At 37.4% G+C, this 17,559-nt stretch overlaps 3 protein-coding genes across 7 annotated transcripts in view; 2 read left to right on the top strand and 1 right to left on the bottom strand.

The window, feature by feature from the left end:
- Window positions 1-4,231: 4,231 nt before the first annotated feature.
- LOC111810939 (reticulon-like protein B8) lies at window positions 4,232-9,375 on the bottom strand. Of its 3 annotated transcripts, none has more exons than XM_023697791.1 (6): window positions 9,183-9,375; window positions 7,875-8,053; window positions 7,585-7,765; window positions 7,338-7,479; window positions 5,546-5,615; window positions 4,232-4,619 (listed from the first exon to the last, which is right to left on the bottom strand). In XM_023697791.1, exons 2-6 carry the CDS (start codon window positions 8,041-8,043, stop codon window positions 4,447-4,449), a joined length of 735 nt encoding a protein of 244 aa, XP_023553559.1. In that variant the 5' UTR covers window positions 8,044-8,053; window positions 9,183-9,375; the 3' UTR covers window positions 4,232-4,446. The 3 variants fall into 3 exon arrangements, with proteins under 3 accessions (XP_023553559.1, XP_023553561.1, XP_023553560.1); XM_023697793.1 differs by lacking the exon at window positions 9,183-9,375 and adding an exon at window positions 9,010-9,152; XM_023697792.1 differs by lacking the exon at window positions 9,183-9,375 and adding an exon at window positions 8,978-8,997.
- A 1,023-nt stretch (window positions 9,376-10,398) lies between these two features.
- Window positions 10,399-13,123, top strand: LOC111810937 (oxygen-evolving enhancer protein 2, chloroplastic-like). Its single transcript, XM_023697790.1, has 4 exons — window positions 10,399-10,785; window positions 11,619-11,851; window positions 12,484-12,534; window positions 12,751-13,123. The coding sequence occupies exons 1-4, from the start codon at window positions 10,536-10,538 to the stop codon at window positions 13,009-13,011; spliced, it is 795 nt and encodes a 264-aa protein (XP_023553558.1). The 5' UTR covers window positions 10,399-10,535; the 3' UTR covers window positions 13,012-13,123.
- Window positions 13,124-13,977: 854 nt separating this feature from the next.
- Window positions 13,978-17,559, top strand: part of LOC111810930 (DExH-box ATP-dependent RNA helicase DExH6-like) — a 9,595-nt gene continuing 6,013 nt past the window's right edge. Inside the window, exons 1-8 of one of the 3 annotated variants that reach the window (XM_023697778.1) lie at window positions 13,978-14,533; window positions 14,872-14,962; window positions 15,143-15,428; window positions 15,599-15,673; window positions 15,861-15,905; window positions 16,454-16,544; window positions 16,666-16,724; window positions 17,094-17,240. In XM_023697778.1, coding sequence (XP_023553546.1) covers window positions 14,419-14,533; window positions 14,872-14,962; window positions 15,143-15,428; window positions 15,599-15,673; window positions 15,861-15,905; window positions 16,454-16,544; window positions 16,666-16,724; window positions 17,094-17,240 — 909 coding nt within the window. In that variant the 5' untranslated portion in view covers window positions 13,978-14,418. Of the gene's footprint in view, window positions 14,534-14,871; window positions 14,963-15,142; window positions 15,478-15,598; window positions 15,674-15,860; window positions 15,906-16,453; window positions 16,545-16,665; window positions 16,725-17,093; window positions 17,241-17,559 lie in introns of those variants that run through there. The other 2 variants (XM_023697779.1, XM_023697780.1) reach the window with 2 other exon arrangements.

The following is a 17,559-nucleotide window of genomic DNA, read 5'->3' as shown; positions in this document are numbered from 1 at the left end:
AAATTCTGTTTACAGATGAGTTGGAATCAAAATGAAAATCAATCTTTCTTCGATGTTGTTTACTGTAGTTCGTTTGGAATCAGAATATAAAATATAAAAAATGTTAACATTGTTTGTTTTCATCGAGAATAAAAATTTAAGAATAAAACATTTTTTTCAAGCCATTATGAGAGGTTAATCTGATTCGTTTTTTATTTGATAAGTGTTCTCTTCTTAAGCTGTCTGTCTAAGAAAAGGTGAACTTGTCACTCGAAATTTAAAAAGAACACGTGGAAATAAAATAAAAAAAAGAAGGTAATAGAATTATTTTATTATTTTTATTATTTATTATATATTTCTAATTTTGGATTAAATTATGTTTCCTAATTATTTCATTATTATTGCTATTCAAGGTAAATAAACCCGGCTTTTCAGGTTCTTAATGATTAAAAAGATCATATAATTAACTAATAAACGTGGCAAATATTTAAATAAAATAAAATAAAATAATAGGGGGTGGGGGCCAGGGGTACTAGTGGAAATAATTTTGTTGGACTTGGGTTGGTAGAATGAGACTTTTTCGGAAGTGGGGACCACCGTTTTGGGATTGGCTGACAAGAGAGAGAGTTACATAAGTTAGGTACAGGATTGGAGGGCTTGAAGTTGCCACGTGGAAATAGTGACGTCAGCTTTTAAAAAAACACTATTTTGGGTTGTTAGAAATTGGTAATTTTCTACATTGATTTTCTCGTTGGGTCGGTGCAGTGGGCCACGATATATTTATTTATTTTTTTATTAATATTTTTATTTTCATCTAATTTTAAAATTTGAGAGTTTAAATTATAAATGTTAGATTAAGTTTAAAAAAATTATTATTATTAGGATTGGGTTTAATTTTTAAATAATTTAAAATTTAGTTTCAAAATTGAATTATCAGATTACTCTACTTTTAAAAAATTAAAAATATTTAACTTAATTATAATTTTAAAATTTTAAAATTATGTTTATTTTTTTTTTTACGATTTATTCAACCGCTTTTATTTTTAAAATATTTATTAAAAAAAAAAATACTGGTTTGTACGTACGCTCACATGTCTATGTCCATCAAAAAAACTTCGCCACGTGTTACAAGTTTCATTTTTAATTATTATCCAGTTTGAAAATGTCTCGCAATATCATTATTATATATATATATATATATGAAAGTTTATCATATCACAGTTAATATTTATATTTTAAAAAATCCACAAATCTAATTCTCTTTTTTACCATGTGTAATGTGTGATGTCGATATTGGTTGGGGAGGAGAACAAACCATCTTTATAAGGGTGTGGAAACCTTCCCTTAATGCGTTTTAAAGTCTTGAGGGGAAGTCCAAAGAGACAATATCTGCTAGCGGTGGATCTGAGCCGTTACAAATGGTATCAGAGCCAGACACCAGACGATATACCAGCTTTCTCGCTGTTCCTCGAAGGGGGTAGACATGGGGCGGTGTGCCAGTAATGACGCTAGGCCCCAAATGGGGGGTGGATTTGGGGGCGGTCCCACATCAATTCCCGAATGGGGTAGACACGAGGCGGTGTGCCAATAAAGACGCTGGGCCCCGAATGGGGTAAACATGAGACAGTGTGTCAATAAGTACGCTGGGCCCAAAAGGGGTGTATTTGGGGGCGGTCCCACGTCAATTGAAGGAAGAATAGAGTGTTAACGAAGACGCGTCATATACTAAAATAATCACGTGTGGAGTACATTATTTAATTTAATTTAAAACGCTTTAAAATTATATTAACATTTTCTTTGTTTTAAATCAACCTTTCTTTATTAGTTATTATAATTTTTAATTTTTAATTTTTTTTGTCCTTAAAGTAAAAAAATGTCGACTTTTATTATATAGTTATTCCGTTTACGTTATTTCTTATTGATTTATCGGTTAAAAGAATATGTAAATAATTATAAAGTTTAACCTTTTTTTAAGAATATTTGAATATGTAATTAATTATATAATTTAGCCTTTTTTAAAGAATATTTGAATATGTAATTAATTATAAAGTTTAGCCCTTTTTTAAAAAAAAAAATTAATATACAAATTAGCTTAACATTATTGGAATATTTTTTTTTAAGATAAGGTAAAGTAATGGCATTTATAAGTGGGGTGTCACATAGGGACCTTTCAATTTAAGTAGATATTATTACTTTTTAAAAATATTAGGAAATTATCATATGATAAAATTTGAAAATCAGAACAAACATATAATAAAAGTTGATATTGACAAGTAATCAATTGGGTGTCAGTGGAAGGACCTTTCATTTATCTTCTTATTGTCAATTAATTTATAAAGTTATCAAATTATATTTTTATTTCAAAATAATATGATTCCATATTTGTTTTTTCACCTAAATTAATAAAAATATTATTGAATTTTAAATTTTTTTCAAATTTTTAAAAACTTCGATAATATTTTTTTTTAAATACTCGTAAAATTTAAAAAATATTCAAAAATATTCTTTTCATTTATTTTTGTATTGAAATCGTTAATAATTTATTTTTTAAATACGATAATGATATATTTTTTTTTAATTTTTCTTAAAAAGTTGAAGTTTATTATTGAAACTGTCTGTATTTTTAGATTTTCTTAAATTATAAATTATTTTATCGATATATTTTTCAAAATGAAATAAATGGTAACAACGACCTTTTAACTTTCTATACAAATGTAAACAGCATCACGCACGCTTTCAAAATTTTACACATAAACTAACACGTCAAATTTCATAATTTATTTTAACAAAAACGAATATTTAAGTTCTGAATGGTATATTTTTTAAATAAACTCCGAAGTTGAAAGAAGAAAATAAAATCTTTTAAAATTAATGTCGAGATCGTAACCCGAATTTCGAAAGATTATAATTTAATATTAGATATGCATGGTGTAAATGTGCACATAATAAGGCCACTTTATGGCACATAGCTTGGAAAGGACTTGTTTGGCATATACGCACCGTCCAATAAAGCCCTCTCTTTTCAGGGGAGGACAGAGTCACGTGCTAAGTTAACATATTTGTAAGTAAAAGGTAACATATTTCTCAGCCTTTGACTATTTTTTATTTATTTTAATAATTAGACTAAATTAATAAAAATATATGTTAGACGAACACGGCTCTCTACAATGGTATGATATTGTCCACTTTGAGTATAATCTCTCGTGGCTTTCCTTTGGGCTTTCACAAAAGGCTTCACAGAGCCCAAAGCAAAGACATGAAAGCTTATGCTCAAAGTGAACAATATCATATCATTGTGGAGAGTCGTGATGGTATTAGAGCCATGCCCTAAACTTAGTCATGTCAATAGAATCCTCAAATGTCAAACAAAGGACTTCAAAAGAAAAAGGAGTTGAGGCTCCTCGAAGGTATAGTAAAAAACGACTAAGACTCCAAAAGAAAAAGGAGTCAGCCTCGATTAAGAGGAGACGTATTTTGTTCGAGGGAAAATATTGAATGAAAGTCCCACATTGGTTAAGTTAGGGAATGATCATGAGTTTATAATCTAGGAATACTATTTCCATTACGAGGTCTTTTGGGGAAGTCCAAAGCAAAACTACGAGAGTTTATGCTGACCATATTATATTTAATATTCATGTACTTTAATATTGTAAATAACATTTGTAGGGGCGTAAATGTAAATTTGAATTTATTTATTTTATGGTCTTTATGAAAAAAAATATTATTAAGTCATTTTATAAATATTTATAAATAAAGTGGTTGGATTTAAAAAAATCAAAATTAGTGTAATAAATTAGGCTCCATGTGATCGTTTTTTTGATGTGATTTGGGAACTATTTGAAAATTATTTAAAACATTGGATTATAATATTAATTTTTTTATATTTTAATAAATTAAATTTTAAATTTTGTGTAGTAAATTTTTTTAATGAATGAATAATAATTGAGATCGCATCTATTTTTATCGTTTATAATGGCAACATTTAAAAAGAATTTCAAAAATTAAATTTTAATTTATAAATATATATTTTTAAAACAATAAAATCTCTCGGGATCTTGATCTCATTCACAATGCATGCGGCGAAATGTTGGTTGAAGCCCTTGAACGGAAACCTCATGAACGAGAAAATGGATTTTTGTAGGTTGTACGTTTGGCAAGAAAATAGGAAGAGAATCGTTCTGCTATAGTTTAGTGGATAAGGTATCAATTACCGTTTGAGAGGTAAATGATTCAGTCCCCGATCCAAACACGATTACTTGGGGCAAGGCTTTAATTCAAAAAACAGTCCATATGCTTGAGTCAAGCACTTATAATAATGAAGCCAATGGCTGCAAAGATCAGTCAACGATGGTTCCTAGTTCAGCAGCAGACAGGCAAACATAAACTTAAAAGGTTCGTTTCTATCATACACAGCCAAATACTTGCAAAAACTAGAGATGGTTTAGGCATTGCTGAGTTGAAAATGATCTATTCATGCTTCTTTTCTGGTAATGGTCCTCCTCTGGGGATCTTGCTAAGGACATTGGAATCCAACTTCTGGAAGTGACCACAAAGCTGGTCAAAGACGTTGAATGCGAAGGTGTCGACTTCATCTTCGTATTTCTCGTACAGAATTGGAAGCGTATGGGCTGCAACGAAACCTGGATGTATTTGAAATGTGTTAGTAGTTGTGAAGATTGGTGGTTTCATAGGATAGGACAATCGTCTCGACTTACAACATTTTGTGTTTGAAAACAATTAGGCATAAGGAATATCTGACTTTCCATGGGATGTACGATGTAGTTATCCTATATTTTACTTGACGAAATGAAATAATGTTGTAGGATTATATGGTCGTGTGAAACTAGTTGAGATGAGTGTAACCTGACCCAGACTGTAACGGCCCAAGCCCACCGCTAGTAGATATTGTATTCTTTAGGGTTTTCTTTTCGGGCTTCCCCTCAAGTTTTTTAAACCGCGTCTGTTAGAGAGAGGTTTCCATACCCTTATAAAGAATGTTTCGTTCTTCTCCCCAACCAATGTGGGATCTCACAATTCACCCCTCTTCAGGGCCTAGTGTCCTTGCTAGCACTTGTTCCCTTCTCCAATCAATGTGGGACCCCCCATCCATCCCCCCTTTAAGGCCTAGCGTCCTTGTTGGCACACCGCATTGTGTCCACCCCCCTTGGAGCTCAGCTTCATTGCTGGCACATCGCCTGATATGTATCTCTAATACCATTTGTAACGGCCCAAGCCCACCGCTAGCAGATATTGGCCTCTTTGAGCTTTCCTTTTCGGGCTTCCCCTCAAGGTTTTTAAAACGTGTCTGCTAGAGAGAGGTTTCCACACCCTTATAAAGAACGTTTCGTTCTCCTCTCCAACCGATGTGGGATCTCACACATACACTTTAGTGGTAAGTAAGCAGCCATCATAGTTTGAAACAGATATATCTGCAGGTCATCCCCTCTAGGACTGTAGATTAATATTTGGACAACCCAGAATGAATCCTACTGGTTGTAAGTAAATAATATGATCAAAGAAATTAAAGATGTAAATGTTTTGAGATGCTGAATCTGAAGCCACTTACCAACATACAAGACAGTAATGAAATTGGACCAGCTACTAATCACAGCACCAGCCCACAAGCTTACTACAGCCTGAAAACATATTCACATTAAAGAAGCATCTACAAGAAAATCAAAACAGCAAGTTCCTAGAGAGTTATAATCAAAGAAACTCCATCCAATTATAGCAGATTCTTGCAGAACTAAGCCACCATACTTATATGTCCAATGTGTTTGGTGTTCATATTTTCAACTAACATATTAGTTGCATATATCGCTTCCTGAATCAGCAGCAAGTTCAGGAAAGATAGAGAGGATTTTTCAAATGTCGAGTGAGATTCCACATCGGTTGGAGAGGGGAACGAATCATTTCTTATAAAAGTGTGGAAACCTCTCCTTAGTAGACGCGTTTTAAAATCGTGAGGCTGACGGTGATACGTAACGGGCTAAAGCGGAAAATATCTATTAGCGGTGGGCTTGGGCTGTTACAAATGGTATTAGAGCCAAGCATCGAGCGATGTGCCAGCGAGGACGCTGGACCCCAAAAGGGGGGATTGTGAGGTCCCACATTGGTTGGAGAGTGGAATGAAACATTCTTTATAAGGGTATGGAAACATCTCCCTAATAGATGCGTTTTTAAATCGTGAGGCTGACAGCGATACATAACGAACTAAAATGGACAATATCTGCTAGCGGTGGGTGCATGTCTTCTTTTCTTTTACCACTCATGTCTATTGTTGAGTAATGGCATTCATTGATACAGATGGTTCATGGTTTTAAGCTGATCCCCTTTAGAATGCTACCATCAGTGTTTCCAAGGCAACCTCAGGCATGCACCTAAGGTGAGAGGTGAGGGGAGCTATGTGTTTAAGATCAATAACAGAAAGTTGATGCTCGTATTTATTCAAAATCAAGGTCTTGAACTGAAATACTCATATATGAATGTCTAGTGCAGAGAATACTAATTTGAGATCCCACATCGGTTGGAGAGGGGAACGAACCATTCTTTATAAGGGCGTGAAAACTTATCCCTAATAGGCGAGTTTTAAAATCTTGAGGGGAAGCACGGAAGAAAAAACTGAAAGAGGACAATATTTGCTAGTGATGAGCTTGGTCAGTTACAAATGGTATCAAAGCTAGACACCGGGGGGTGTGTCAACAAGGAGGTTGTGATGTCCCACATTGGTTGGGGAGGAGAACAAACCACCATTTATAAGGGTGTGGAAACCTTCCCCTAGCAGACGCGTTTTAAAGCCTCGAGGGGAAGCCCAAAAGGGAAAGCCCAAAGAGGACAATATCTGCCCGCAGTGGATCTGGGTCGTTACAGAGGTTGAGCCCCGAAGGGGGGTGGACACCAAGCGGTGTTCCAGCGAGGATGTTGGGCCTTGAAGGGAGGTGGATTGTGAGATCCCACATCGATTGGAGAGGAGAACGAGTGCCAACGAGGACACTAGGCCCCGAAGGGAGGTGAACACCAAGCGGTGTTCCAGCGAGGATGTTGGGCCCTAAAGGAAGGTGGATTGTGAGATCCCACATCGATTGGAGAGGAGAACGAGTGCCAACGAGGACACTAGGCCCCGAAGGGGGGTGGATTGTGAGATCCCACATTGGTTGGAGAGGGGAACAAAACATTGTTTACAAGGCTGTGGAAACCTCTCCCTAACAGATGCGTTTTAAAACCTTGAAGGGAAACCCGAAAGGGAAAAAAGCTTAAAGAGAACAATATCCGTTAGCGGTGAACTTGGGCTATTACAACTAATGACCTTTAGAAATGCACAAAATTGCAAAAGTAGTACATAAAATATGATAGCATACCCCAAGGAATTGTTTCAAATCTCCATTACAAGCAATATCTTGGAGAAAATGAAGAGCTCGGTTAGCCTCGGCACCAAATGAGACAGCAATTTCGACAAATAGTTCCTCAGGAAGATCGAGGTGAGGAACATTAGACGATGTTCTGCAGTGCACGAAACATGTTACAGAATGCATCAGCATTTGTTAAACCAGAAAATGCATTGAAGTCAATGGGAAACAATGGCATAAACGTCTATTTTCCAATCACCTGTCCAGAAATCCTGAGGTATTTGTCCATATAAACTGAAACAACATACCAAGAACCAGAGCAAAGCAAACAATAGTCAAGAAGTGGTAACTAAGCCATTCAAACAGTATCCAAATAATAGTTGCACTAGTCAAAACACTAGCTGAGATTTTCTTGTTCTTCCATAGCAGCACATCAGCAGCTACAAATATTTGATCAGCAGAGAAATCAAAATGAAGTAATATGATTCATGACATGAAAAAGATTATAGAAGATGAAAAAAAACTAAGAACATATAAATAAGGATATACATTTTCCGCCCCCGAGAAGATGGTGAACGGACTTTTTTCGTCCAAATATCCGCTTGTCCCGACCAGGCACTGAACTTGATGACGATACTGATTCTGCCTTATGACCACGTTCAGCAGGAGCTTCAGAAAAATTCTGAGGAAGATCCTTAGCAGTTACATTCTCAGACATCGTTCTTGTGCTTCAGAGAAGAAAAAACAAGAAAAAGGAGCCAAAGTTAAGGACTGAGCTGTTATTCACCAAGAAGGCAGATTGATAAAAATATAAACAAACACAAAATAAGAACAATAATAGTCAATAGGATGCATGAGATTAATCATATGAGTAAAGGAGCAAATCAAGGTCCAAGCTCCTTGCCAAAACTTTCCACTCAAAAATGCATAACAGTCATATCGGCTAGCGGTGGGCTTGAACTGTTATAAATGGTAATGGAGCTAGACACTGGGCGATGTGTTAGTGAGGAGGCTGAGCCCCGAAGGGGAGTGGACAAGAGGCAGTGTGCCAGTGTGCCAGCAAGGACAAAGGGCCTAGAAGAGAGGTGGATTGAGGAGTCACACGTCGATTGGAGAAGGGAATGAGTGTCAGTGAGAACGCTGGGCCCCGAAAGGGTAGATTGTAAGATCCCACATCGGTTGAAGAGGAGAATGAAACTTTCTTTATAAGGGTGTGGAAACCTCTCCCTAGCAAATGCATTCTAAAAACCTTAAGGGGACTCCGGAAGGGAAAGCCTAAACACGACAATATCTACTGGCCCATAGCATCCAACATTTTAATCCACCCAGGAGGAGGATACCAAGTCAAGATCAAAAGCAATCCAAATCTCATTCAAGCATCAAAATCTTCAGATTCATCCAAATATTCAGCGTGGTAATGCAAGATAAAACGAAATAGAATCTTCAAGAGACAGAGGAGGATGAAACAATATGTAAGAGATTAACAGGATGCTACCAAGATTACAGCAAAAGTAAACAAAAAGAGAAAGATCAAATCTACAACAACTGTGAAGTAAAACAAGCTAGCAGCATTTAACCCCATTTAAGCATCAAACAAACAAATTAAAAGATGGAATCATCCTGAAAAAGAAGCAAAACAAGCAGAAAATCACCAAAATCTAAAATGGAACTCGAGAACACAAACCAAGAGCAGGAAATTAATGGGTCTTCAAGGAAGAAACTGAAGAACAGATAGATGAAAGTGGGTTCTGAAAAAACTCCGTTAAGCACTACACAAAAACGAGTGATAAAAACAGTAGACGATGAGAGAAGTAAAAAATTACGGGATTCCAAGAACATCAACGGGAAATGACTTACTGAAATTATTAGCGGGCCACCACCGACCCAGGTACGAAAATTCCGAGTGGGTCGCATTGAATTTTGCATGTTGACGGACGCCAATCGCGAATGCCTTTGGGTCAGCTGTGATTCTTTTATCGGAAAGAAACAAGATCATCAGCTGACTACGAACGAAACGGAGAGAGGATCTAGAAGAATACCTAATTTCTTGAATTTCCCCCTTTGGACAATCGGATGATTGCTTGTTCTGTTCCACATGATCTAGTACTCAATGGCGCGTTCATACGATCAAATTGTTGTACAAGTTTAGGTACAATTCAAAGAAAGTAAAGTTAAAACAATTAAAATTTCATATAATTGTTCGAGTTTATGTTAAAATTGGACCTCATATTGACGTGTGACTTGATGAAATATGTCATATGGTTGCGATTTAAAGTAAACCATGTGCCACGTACAAAAGTTAATGGTCCCTACAAAAACCCTATTGACTTTTTCGTCCCCTTCCTCCCTCAACCCGACACCCGCCACTTAATAATGCTCTCTCTCTCTCTCCCTTCGTTTCTTTTGCCACCGTGTAGAACACGGTGCTTTTGTTGTTGTGCCACTGGAGAACACTACCCTCCTTTTACTATCAATTTCATCTCTCGTTTATGGTCAACAATGAAATTTACAGAATTACCTTGTCCCGTTGATGATATCACGGTCTATAAATATGCACAAACATATGTCATGTAACTTATTGGAGAGTTTCTTTTAGCTAACGGGTCAACACGCTAGACCACCTTATGTTCCTTCCTCTGTGCACAATCTAGTACTCCCCCAACTGAGTTGTATTAGGATTCNAAAAAAAAAAAAAAAAAAAAAAAAAAAACGTCAATCCTCATGATTACTTTCGTTAAGACGAGGTCCAAGTTCATGCTCGAACCTAAAAAAATCGTTAATTTTGTAACGAGATTAGTCAAATAATAATAATTTTTATGCAACCAATACATTTAAGATATTTTAAATAGAATGTCTATATATTTATATATAAAAAATCAATAATAAATTAACGGAAAATGGATTAAAATATCAAATAAAAAAGATCCACCAATAAGAGCATGACATGTGTTCAAAGATCTTCCAAAAATTGCTGACTGTGCAGCAGAAATGTACAGCTGGCACCAATCATAACCTCTAAAACCTTATCCAAAAATCAATAATCTCATCCCTTCCTCTTGTTCTTCTTCTTCCCCGCAATCCAATCGCCGACCATTTTCCTCCACACAAACCCAAAACTCACATAAACAGCAACAAAAATCTCACGAACTCCACACATTATTCTATACCCACTTCCAAATCCTCCTTCTCATTCACTTACAGCCTCCAACAATGGCTTCCACCTCCTGTTTCCTCCACCACCACGCCCTCACCGCCGCCTCCGCAAGATCGTCGTCCTCCCCACGCCAGGTGGCTCCGCTCAAGCCTGCGCAGCTGCTTGTCTGCCGTGCCCAGAAGCAGCAGCCCGTTCTGGAGGAGGACGGCGGTGTTGTCTCTCGCCGATTGGCTCTCACTGTCCTCATTGGCGCCGCTGCTCTTGGCTCCAAGGTTTTTCCGGCTGATGCTGCTTATGGAGAAGCTGGTAATTGGATTCACCCACTTAGGGAATTTGAATAAACATCTTCTGTAACTCATTTCAGTAATTTGTCAGTTTTGTTTGCTCTGTTTTAGCTGAATTTTGATGGATGGTTTTGGAATTTTAGTGCTAAATCTTGTCTCAGGAATCACAACTCTTCCACTGTGAGCCTAAACTCTCTCGAAAGGCTCCATACCAATAGAAGCTATGATCATTTCTTAAATTAGTCGATGTGGGACTCCCTCTCAATAATCCTCAACAATCCTCCCCTTGTAACAAACACATAGAGCCTCCTATGGAGCCCTCAAACAGCCTCCCCTTAATCGAGACTCCACTCCTTTCTCTGGAGCCCTCGAACAAAGTACACCATTTGTTCGACACGTGAGTCACTTTTGACTATAAATTCAAAACTCAATCCTCCCCTCGAACTAGGTACACCATAAAGCCTTTTCTGAAGTCTATGGAGCCCTTAAACAGTCTCCCCTTAATCAAGACTCGACTCCTTTCTCTAAAACCCTCGAATAAAGTACACCATTTGTTTGACACGTGAGTCACTTTTGACTACACCTCCGAGACTCACAACTTCTTTGTTCAACATTTGAGAATTCTATTGATATGGCTAAGCTAAGTTAAATGCAGGACTCTTATACCATGTTAGGAATCATGGCTCTCCACAATGGTATGATATTGTCCATTTTGAGCATAAGCTTCCCAAAAGGCTTCGTACCAATAGAAATATTCCTTACTTATAAACCGATGATCATTTTTTAAGCGTGTTTTTGATTTCTTTTGGTTTGTACGATGATTGGAATGATATTTGATTGATATTAAAATTGCAGCGAATGTGTTTGGAAAGCCAAAGAGCAACACAGACTACTTGCCATACAATGGAGATGGATTCAAGCTTTCAATACCTTCCAAGTGGAATCCAAGCAAAGAAAGGGAATTCCCAGGCCAAGTTCTTAGATACGAAGACAACTTTGATGCCAACAGCAATCTTAGTGTAATTATCAACCCAACCGACAAGAAATCCATCAAAGACTATGGCTCCCCAGAAGAATTCCTTGCCCAGGTAACGATCTCCAACCCCATTACATATGACTGCAACTTCACCGTCTTAAAACGCATCTGCTATAGAGAGGGTCTAGCCGTACTCCGACCAGTTCCTCGTACCGTCCTATAATTGGCTCTAATACCATTTGTAACCGCCTAGACCCATCGCTAGCAGATATTGTCTTATTTGACAACATCGCGATTTTAAAGCACGTCTACGGGCCAAAGTGGACAATACCTGCTAGAGGTGGGCTTGGGCTATTACAAATGGCATCAGAGCTAAACATCGGGTGGTGTGCCAGTGAGGACTCTGGGCCCTAGGAGGGTAGATTGCGAGATCTCACCTCGGTTGGAGAAGGGGACAAAACATTTCTTATAAGGGTGTGGAAACCCCGTTTTAAAATCGTGAAGCGGACGGCGATACGTAACAGACCAAAACGGACAATATCTACTAACGATGTCACTCTCGAAATGGTTGAAATCTGTTTGTTACTTTGGAAATCACTTGAAGACATCATTTTAATATTTCATAATCAATTTTGCGTTTGAAAACGTTGTTGGCTGTTGAAATATGTTAATGTTATTCATGTCAGATTTGGTTGAAACTAGAACAGAAGAGTCAATTCACATGCTTCAATTTGGGCTTTGCAGGTTGACTATTTGCTGGGAAAACAAGCCTACTTTGGAAAGACTGCTTCTGAGGTAATTTTCCCATTATAGAGTTGAAAAATGATGCATTCACATTACAACCAATACAAACATAAACAGGAACATGTTCTGTTCTGTTTTTCCGACACAATCCTCAACCCCTTCTGTTCTGTCTCGTGAAAACTAAAAACGAAACTATCTTTACATGTTTCATTGTGATTATTCTGGACCGAAACGACCCGAACTCATTAAAATCTTGATATTGATTAGGGTGGGTTCGACCCGGACGCAGTGGCAACAGCGAACGTATTGGAGAGCTCGGTGTCGGAAGTTGGAGGACAACCATACTACTACTTGTCTGTGTTGACAAGAACTGCAGATGGAGATGAGGGTGGGAAGCACCAGCTGATCACAGCAACTGTGAAGGATGGAAAGCTTTACATCTGCAAGGCACAAGCGGGAGACAAGAGGTGGTTTAAAGGAGCAAGGAAGTTTGTGGAAGGTGCAACTAGTTCTTTCAGTGTTGCTTAAGAATGTTGTTTAGTAATGTGTGTACGAGCGAGAGAGAGGCGTTTGTTGTATATTTTGGAGAACACTACCTTAGCCAATGAAAGGGATTGCCAGTGTTTGTGTTGGTTAGTAAGATGAGAGGTGTAACCGTCCGACCGCTAGCACGTATTGTTCTCTTTTAACTTTTTCTTATGGACTTCCCCGCATTAGGAAGAGGTTTCCACACCATTATAAGAAATGTCGTTTCCCTCTTCAACCGATGTGGGACCTCACAATCCACCTCCTTCGAGCCCCAACGTCCTCGACCCTTATGGCCTTCCCCGCGTTAGGAAGAGGTTTCCACACCATTATAAGAAATGTCATTTCCCTCTCCAACCGATGTGGGACCTCACAATCCACCTCCTTCGAGCCCCAACGTCCTCGACCCTTATGGACTTCCCCGCGTTAGGAAGAAGTTTCCACACCATTATAAGAAATGTTATTCCCCCTCTCCAACTGATGTGGGACCTCACAATCCACCTCCTTCGAGCCCCAACGTCCTCGATATCACTCGTTCCCCTCTCCAATCGATGTGGGATCTCACAATTCTCCCCCCTTCAAAGCCCAACGTCTTTACTGACACTTGTTCCTCTCTTTAATCAATATGGGATCTCACAATTCTTCTCCCTTCGGAGCTCAGCATCTACCGTCTATTCTCCTCTCCAATCGATGTGAGACCTCACAATCAACCCCCTTTTGGGACTCAGCGTTCTCGCTGGCACACCGGCTGATGTCTGTCTCTATACCATTGTAACAGCCCAAGCCCAAGCCCAAGCCCACCGATAGCAAATATTGTCCTCTTTAGATTTTTCCTCGTGGGCTTCCTCTCAAAGTTAAAAAATGCATACTAGAGAAAAAGTTTCCACACTCTTGTAAGAAACGTTTCGTTCCCCTCTCAAACCAATACGGATCTCACACAAGTAGAAGAGTACGTGAATGAATCGACGCCACATTTGAATGAGAGAAGACCGAGAAACAGCGGTCGAGACACCAATATTTTCACTTAAAGTCGACCATTCGATATTTTAGGTGACGTATTAAAAGAATTAAATATACCAATGAAACAAAAATTTAATTAAGAAAATTTCAACCCATTAAAATTTAAAAAGATTTAAAGACGAAAATGAACATTTACACCATTTTATTGTTCACTTCCGAGATGTGAGGAGTCCCGAAACGTTTGGGCCTGCAGCCCGGTACGGCGCATCAGTTCAGCAATGGCCCATTTCAGATGCAGAGAGATCAAGAGGAAAGAAGAAGTTGTGCGTTGATGACAGCCGAAGCAAAAGCTGGCGCCAAATACGTTAGGGCTTTAGAGCACTGCCGTCTCTTCTTCTTTTTTAGTTTTCTTGAAGGAAAAAAGCTACTGAAGCTACAGGTTGAGAAGTAATGGTGAAGAAGAAGCCAAAGAATGGAGGACAAAAGCCGAAGTTCACAGCAGTTGAAAATGTCGGCAGTGCAATTAAAAAGGCACTCCGACGGTTTTCATCGTCGAACGACGAAGGTAAATTGGAAAAGAAAATGGATTATTTCAGTTGTTTTTCTGTCACATTCCAATGAAATTGAGAAATAGTTTCTNTTCAGTTGTTTTTCTGTCACATTCCAATGAAATTGAGAAATACTTTCTGGGTTTTAATGGGTTTTGTGAAATTTGGCTGCCCGGTGATTGCTTCTTCGACATATTAATGTACACTGGCTTTGTCTGCACCAACTCAAATTAAAAAAACTACCAAAATGCTCTCAAACCCTTCTACTGAAATCACAGTGAAAATAAAAAAAGTTGTTCAATGAGTCTGTCATTACCTGTTGTTTAATTAGCAAGTATTTGGATGTTTCATGCAGTTTTCACTTTCAACGCTGAGGATTTGAAGCGTGGATATTCTCTTGTTCATCGAATCTGCCAGGAAATGCATTTGATATCAAAGAGTTCTGGGTAAGTTTCAATTAGCAATGTCTCCCCTGAGTTAAGAAGGCATCTAGTCATATATAGCCATATAGGTACCTTCATGTTTTTGAAAGGAAAATTTTCCCATGTTTGAGGGGCATCTAGTCATTTATTTGGCCCCTGGAATGTTTTGCTTTCAGTTTCTCATTTGCTCAACACTTTTTGTAGGCATGGAGACCAACTACGTGTTTCTGTATATAAATCCAAACCGCAAATGGACACCATGAAATTTTCTGAAAAGTCCAAAAATGTTTTCGACGATTTATTTAGTACGTATCCTCCTGTTGATGGAGAATCGGGCGAGGCAACGACTGGGGAGCACAAAAAAAAGGCGGATAAACAAAGGCGAAAGAAAGATGACATTTTGTTTAGGCCGTCTATGAGCAAGGAAGAGATAATGAAGAAATGGGAATCGTATACTAATAGAGTGAAGAGTGTCGCTAATCTGAAAAAGGTTTCTTTGAGTACATGAACAAAAGCGATGAAGTTTCTGGTTTTATGCTGTACCTTCATATCTCTTTCTCTTAGTTTGTATCGAATAGGAAATACGCCTGAAGTTTATAAGCTTATCATCTTATCACCAAAGTAACTGAAAGTGAACTATTGGTATATTTTGTTTTGTAGATCTCAGAAGAGAGATCTAAGCTTCCAATTGCATCCTTTCAAGATGTCATTACTTCAAAAGTTAAATCTCACCAGGTTGCTTACGTTTCTTCTGCCTGGTATTCAAATTTACATACCATCTTTCGACCACCTAAAAGACCTAATATTTTTATGCACGTTTTACATAGTTTTTCAGAGCTAGTGTTGATGTCTCTGACTCCCTCGTCTTAATTGATGCATCAATTTCTATCCCAATAGCTGTTTAATCATTGGCTTTAAGCAGGTCGTTATCATAACTGGTGAGACTGGGTGTGGAAAGACAACACAGGTTGTTCTTCTCTCTTTAATGATTCCTAATTTTTCTAATTATTTATTTCCCCTCTGAATTCATCATTTCTTGCTTGCCTAATGCTTTGTTTTGGATGCAATGAATTTGTTCGAATAAGAATATTCACAACTTGATTTGGGGTTTTAGCATTTGCGAACTAGGGCTTTGCATATCCAAATCGTTTATGAAGGTTCTTAGATTCACCTGGCTAGGGTTACCATATCTGGGTATCCATGTGTTCTATAGTATTACTTGGTCCTCCACAAATTAGCAGCTGGCACATATATACCCTGCTGATTTTGCTTTGCATTTTGAATGTGGATAGTGAGAGGAAAATTATGACAATCATCACAAGGTCGTTTTTCTTTCATGGAATGACCACCAGCTTGATGATTTTTCATGTTCTGATTTATACTACTTCCTTAAGAGATCTTTTTTTTTTTTACCTTTAATTTTCTTTACATGTACTTACATATATATATGAAAGTTAAATAAATTTAAAAAAATCGTTGCATTCTATATAATTATTTTGGTAAAATATGTTATAGGTCCCTCAGTTTCTTTTGGATTATATGTGGGGTAAGGGAGAAGCATGTAAGATAGTCTGTACCCATCCTCGACAAATATCCACTATGTCAGGTTTGTTCTATTTATTACCTTTCCGGCCTATCCTTTTCTTTTTAAAATTATGATGTTTACTTAGTTTACTATTATTAGTCATTTTACTTCCATTTTCTTTGAATTTGTTGCCTTGTTTTAGTTGCTGAGCGAATCTCCTATGAAAGAGGAGAAAATGTTGGAAGTGATATTGGATATAAGGTATTCTTCTGCCGGTAGTTTATGCTAAATGATATCTAATTATCTTTCTTGTATAGATCTTTATTATCCTTTGGAGTGGGGATCTGTTTTGGTCATTATCTTGAAGTAGCTGATGTTTATGATGAAAATAGAATTGGACTTTATCAATTTAATCACTTTGTTCTTGGTGCTTGTATGATCTGCATGTATGTACCTGTCGTTTGGAGTTCAGCTGGATTGGAATTGTGAAAGTTTCTTATTTTATAGCTTATTTCGAGAATCTGTACAATGGAAATTATTTCTTATGGAGATGTATATAACCTCTAGTTAATTTTGCTTTCATAAACATTATATTAGCTGATGTTTTCCCCCCTTCTTTTGTAATGGAAGACATGGCTGGATAGTCATGGTGGCAGGCACTCGTCAGTCATACTCTGCACAACACGTAGTCTTTTAAGGGTGCTGATTCCAGAAGGGTTGGAAGCTTCAGAAAAGAGGAGGAAAAAAGTTCTATCTAACTTAACTCATATTATTGTGGTATATATTCTATTTCTCGCTTTCGTACGCTTTAGAAAGTTGCCAAAAAAAAAAAAACCTTCTTTGTTTCAGCTGTCTTGAAAACTTTGGTTTGTTTTTTTTTTCCCTAACGAAATCAACCTTGAAAACTTTCCTTACAAACTTTTTTTTTTTTTTCCTGAGATTCCTAAGCCATTTGAGAACAGACCCAGTCCATTTCAAGGGGCCATCAAAAGATATATACAACAATTTACACGAAAGTGCTAAAAAATCACATGAACGTGGCCCAATTTTTGGTTACAAATAGAACAAAATACACTCTAAAAAGTTCAGTAGTAAA

Source organism: Cucurbita pepo, chromosome LG14, assembly GCF_002806865.2.
Source record: "Cucurbita pepo subsp. pepo cultivar mu-cu-16 chromosome LG14, ASM280686v2, whole genome shotgun sequence".
Classification (NCBI taxonomy): domain Eukaryota; kingdom Viridiplantae; phylum Streptophyta; class Magnoliopsida; order Cucurbitales; family Cucurbitaceae; genus Cucurbita; species Cucurbita pepo.
The sequence above is the reverse complement of the archived record's forward strand: the minus strand, read 5'-3'. Positions and strand labels throughout refer to the sequence as shown.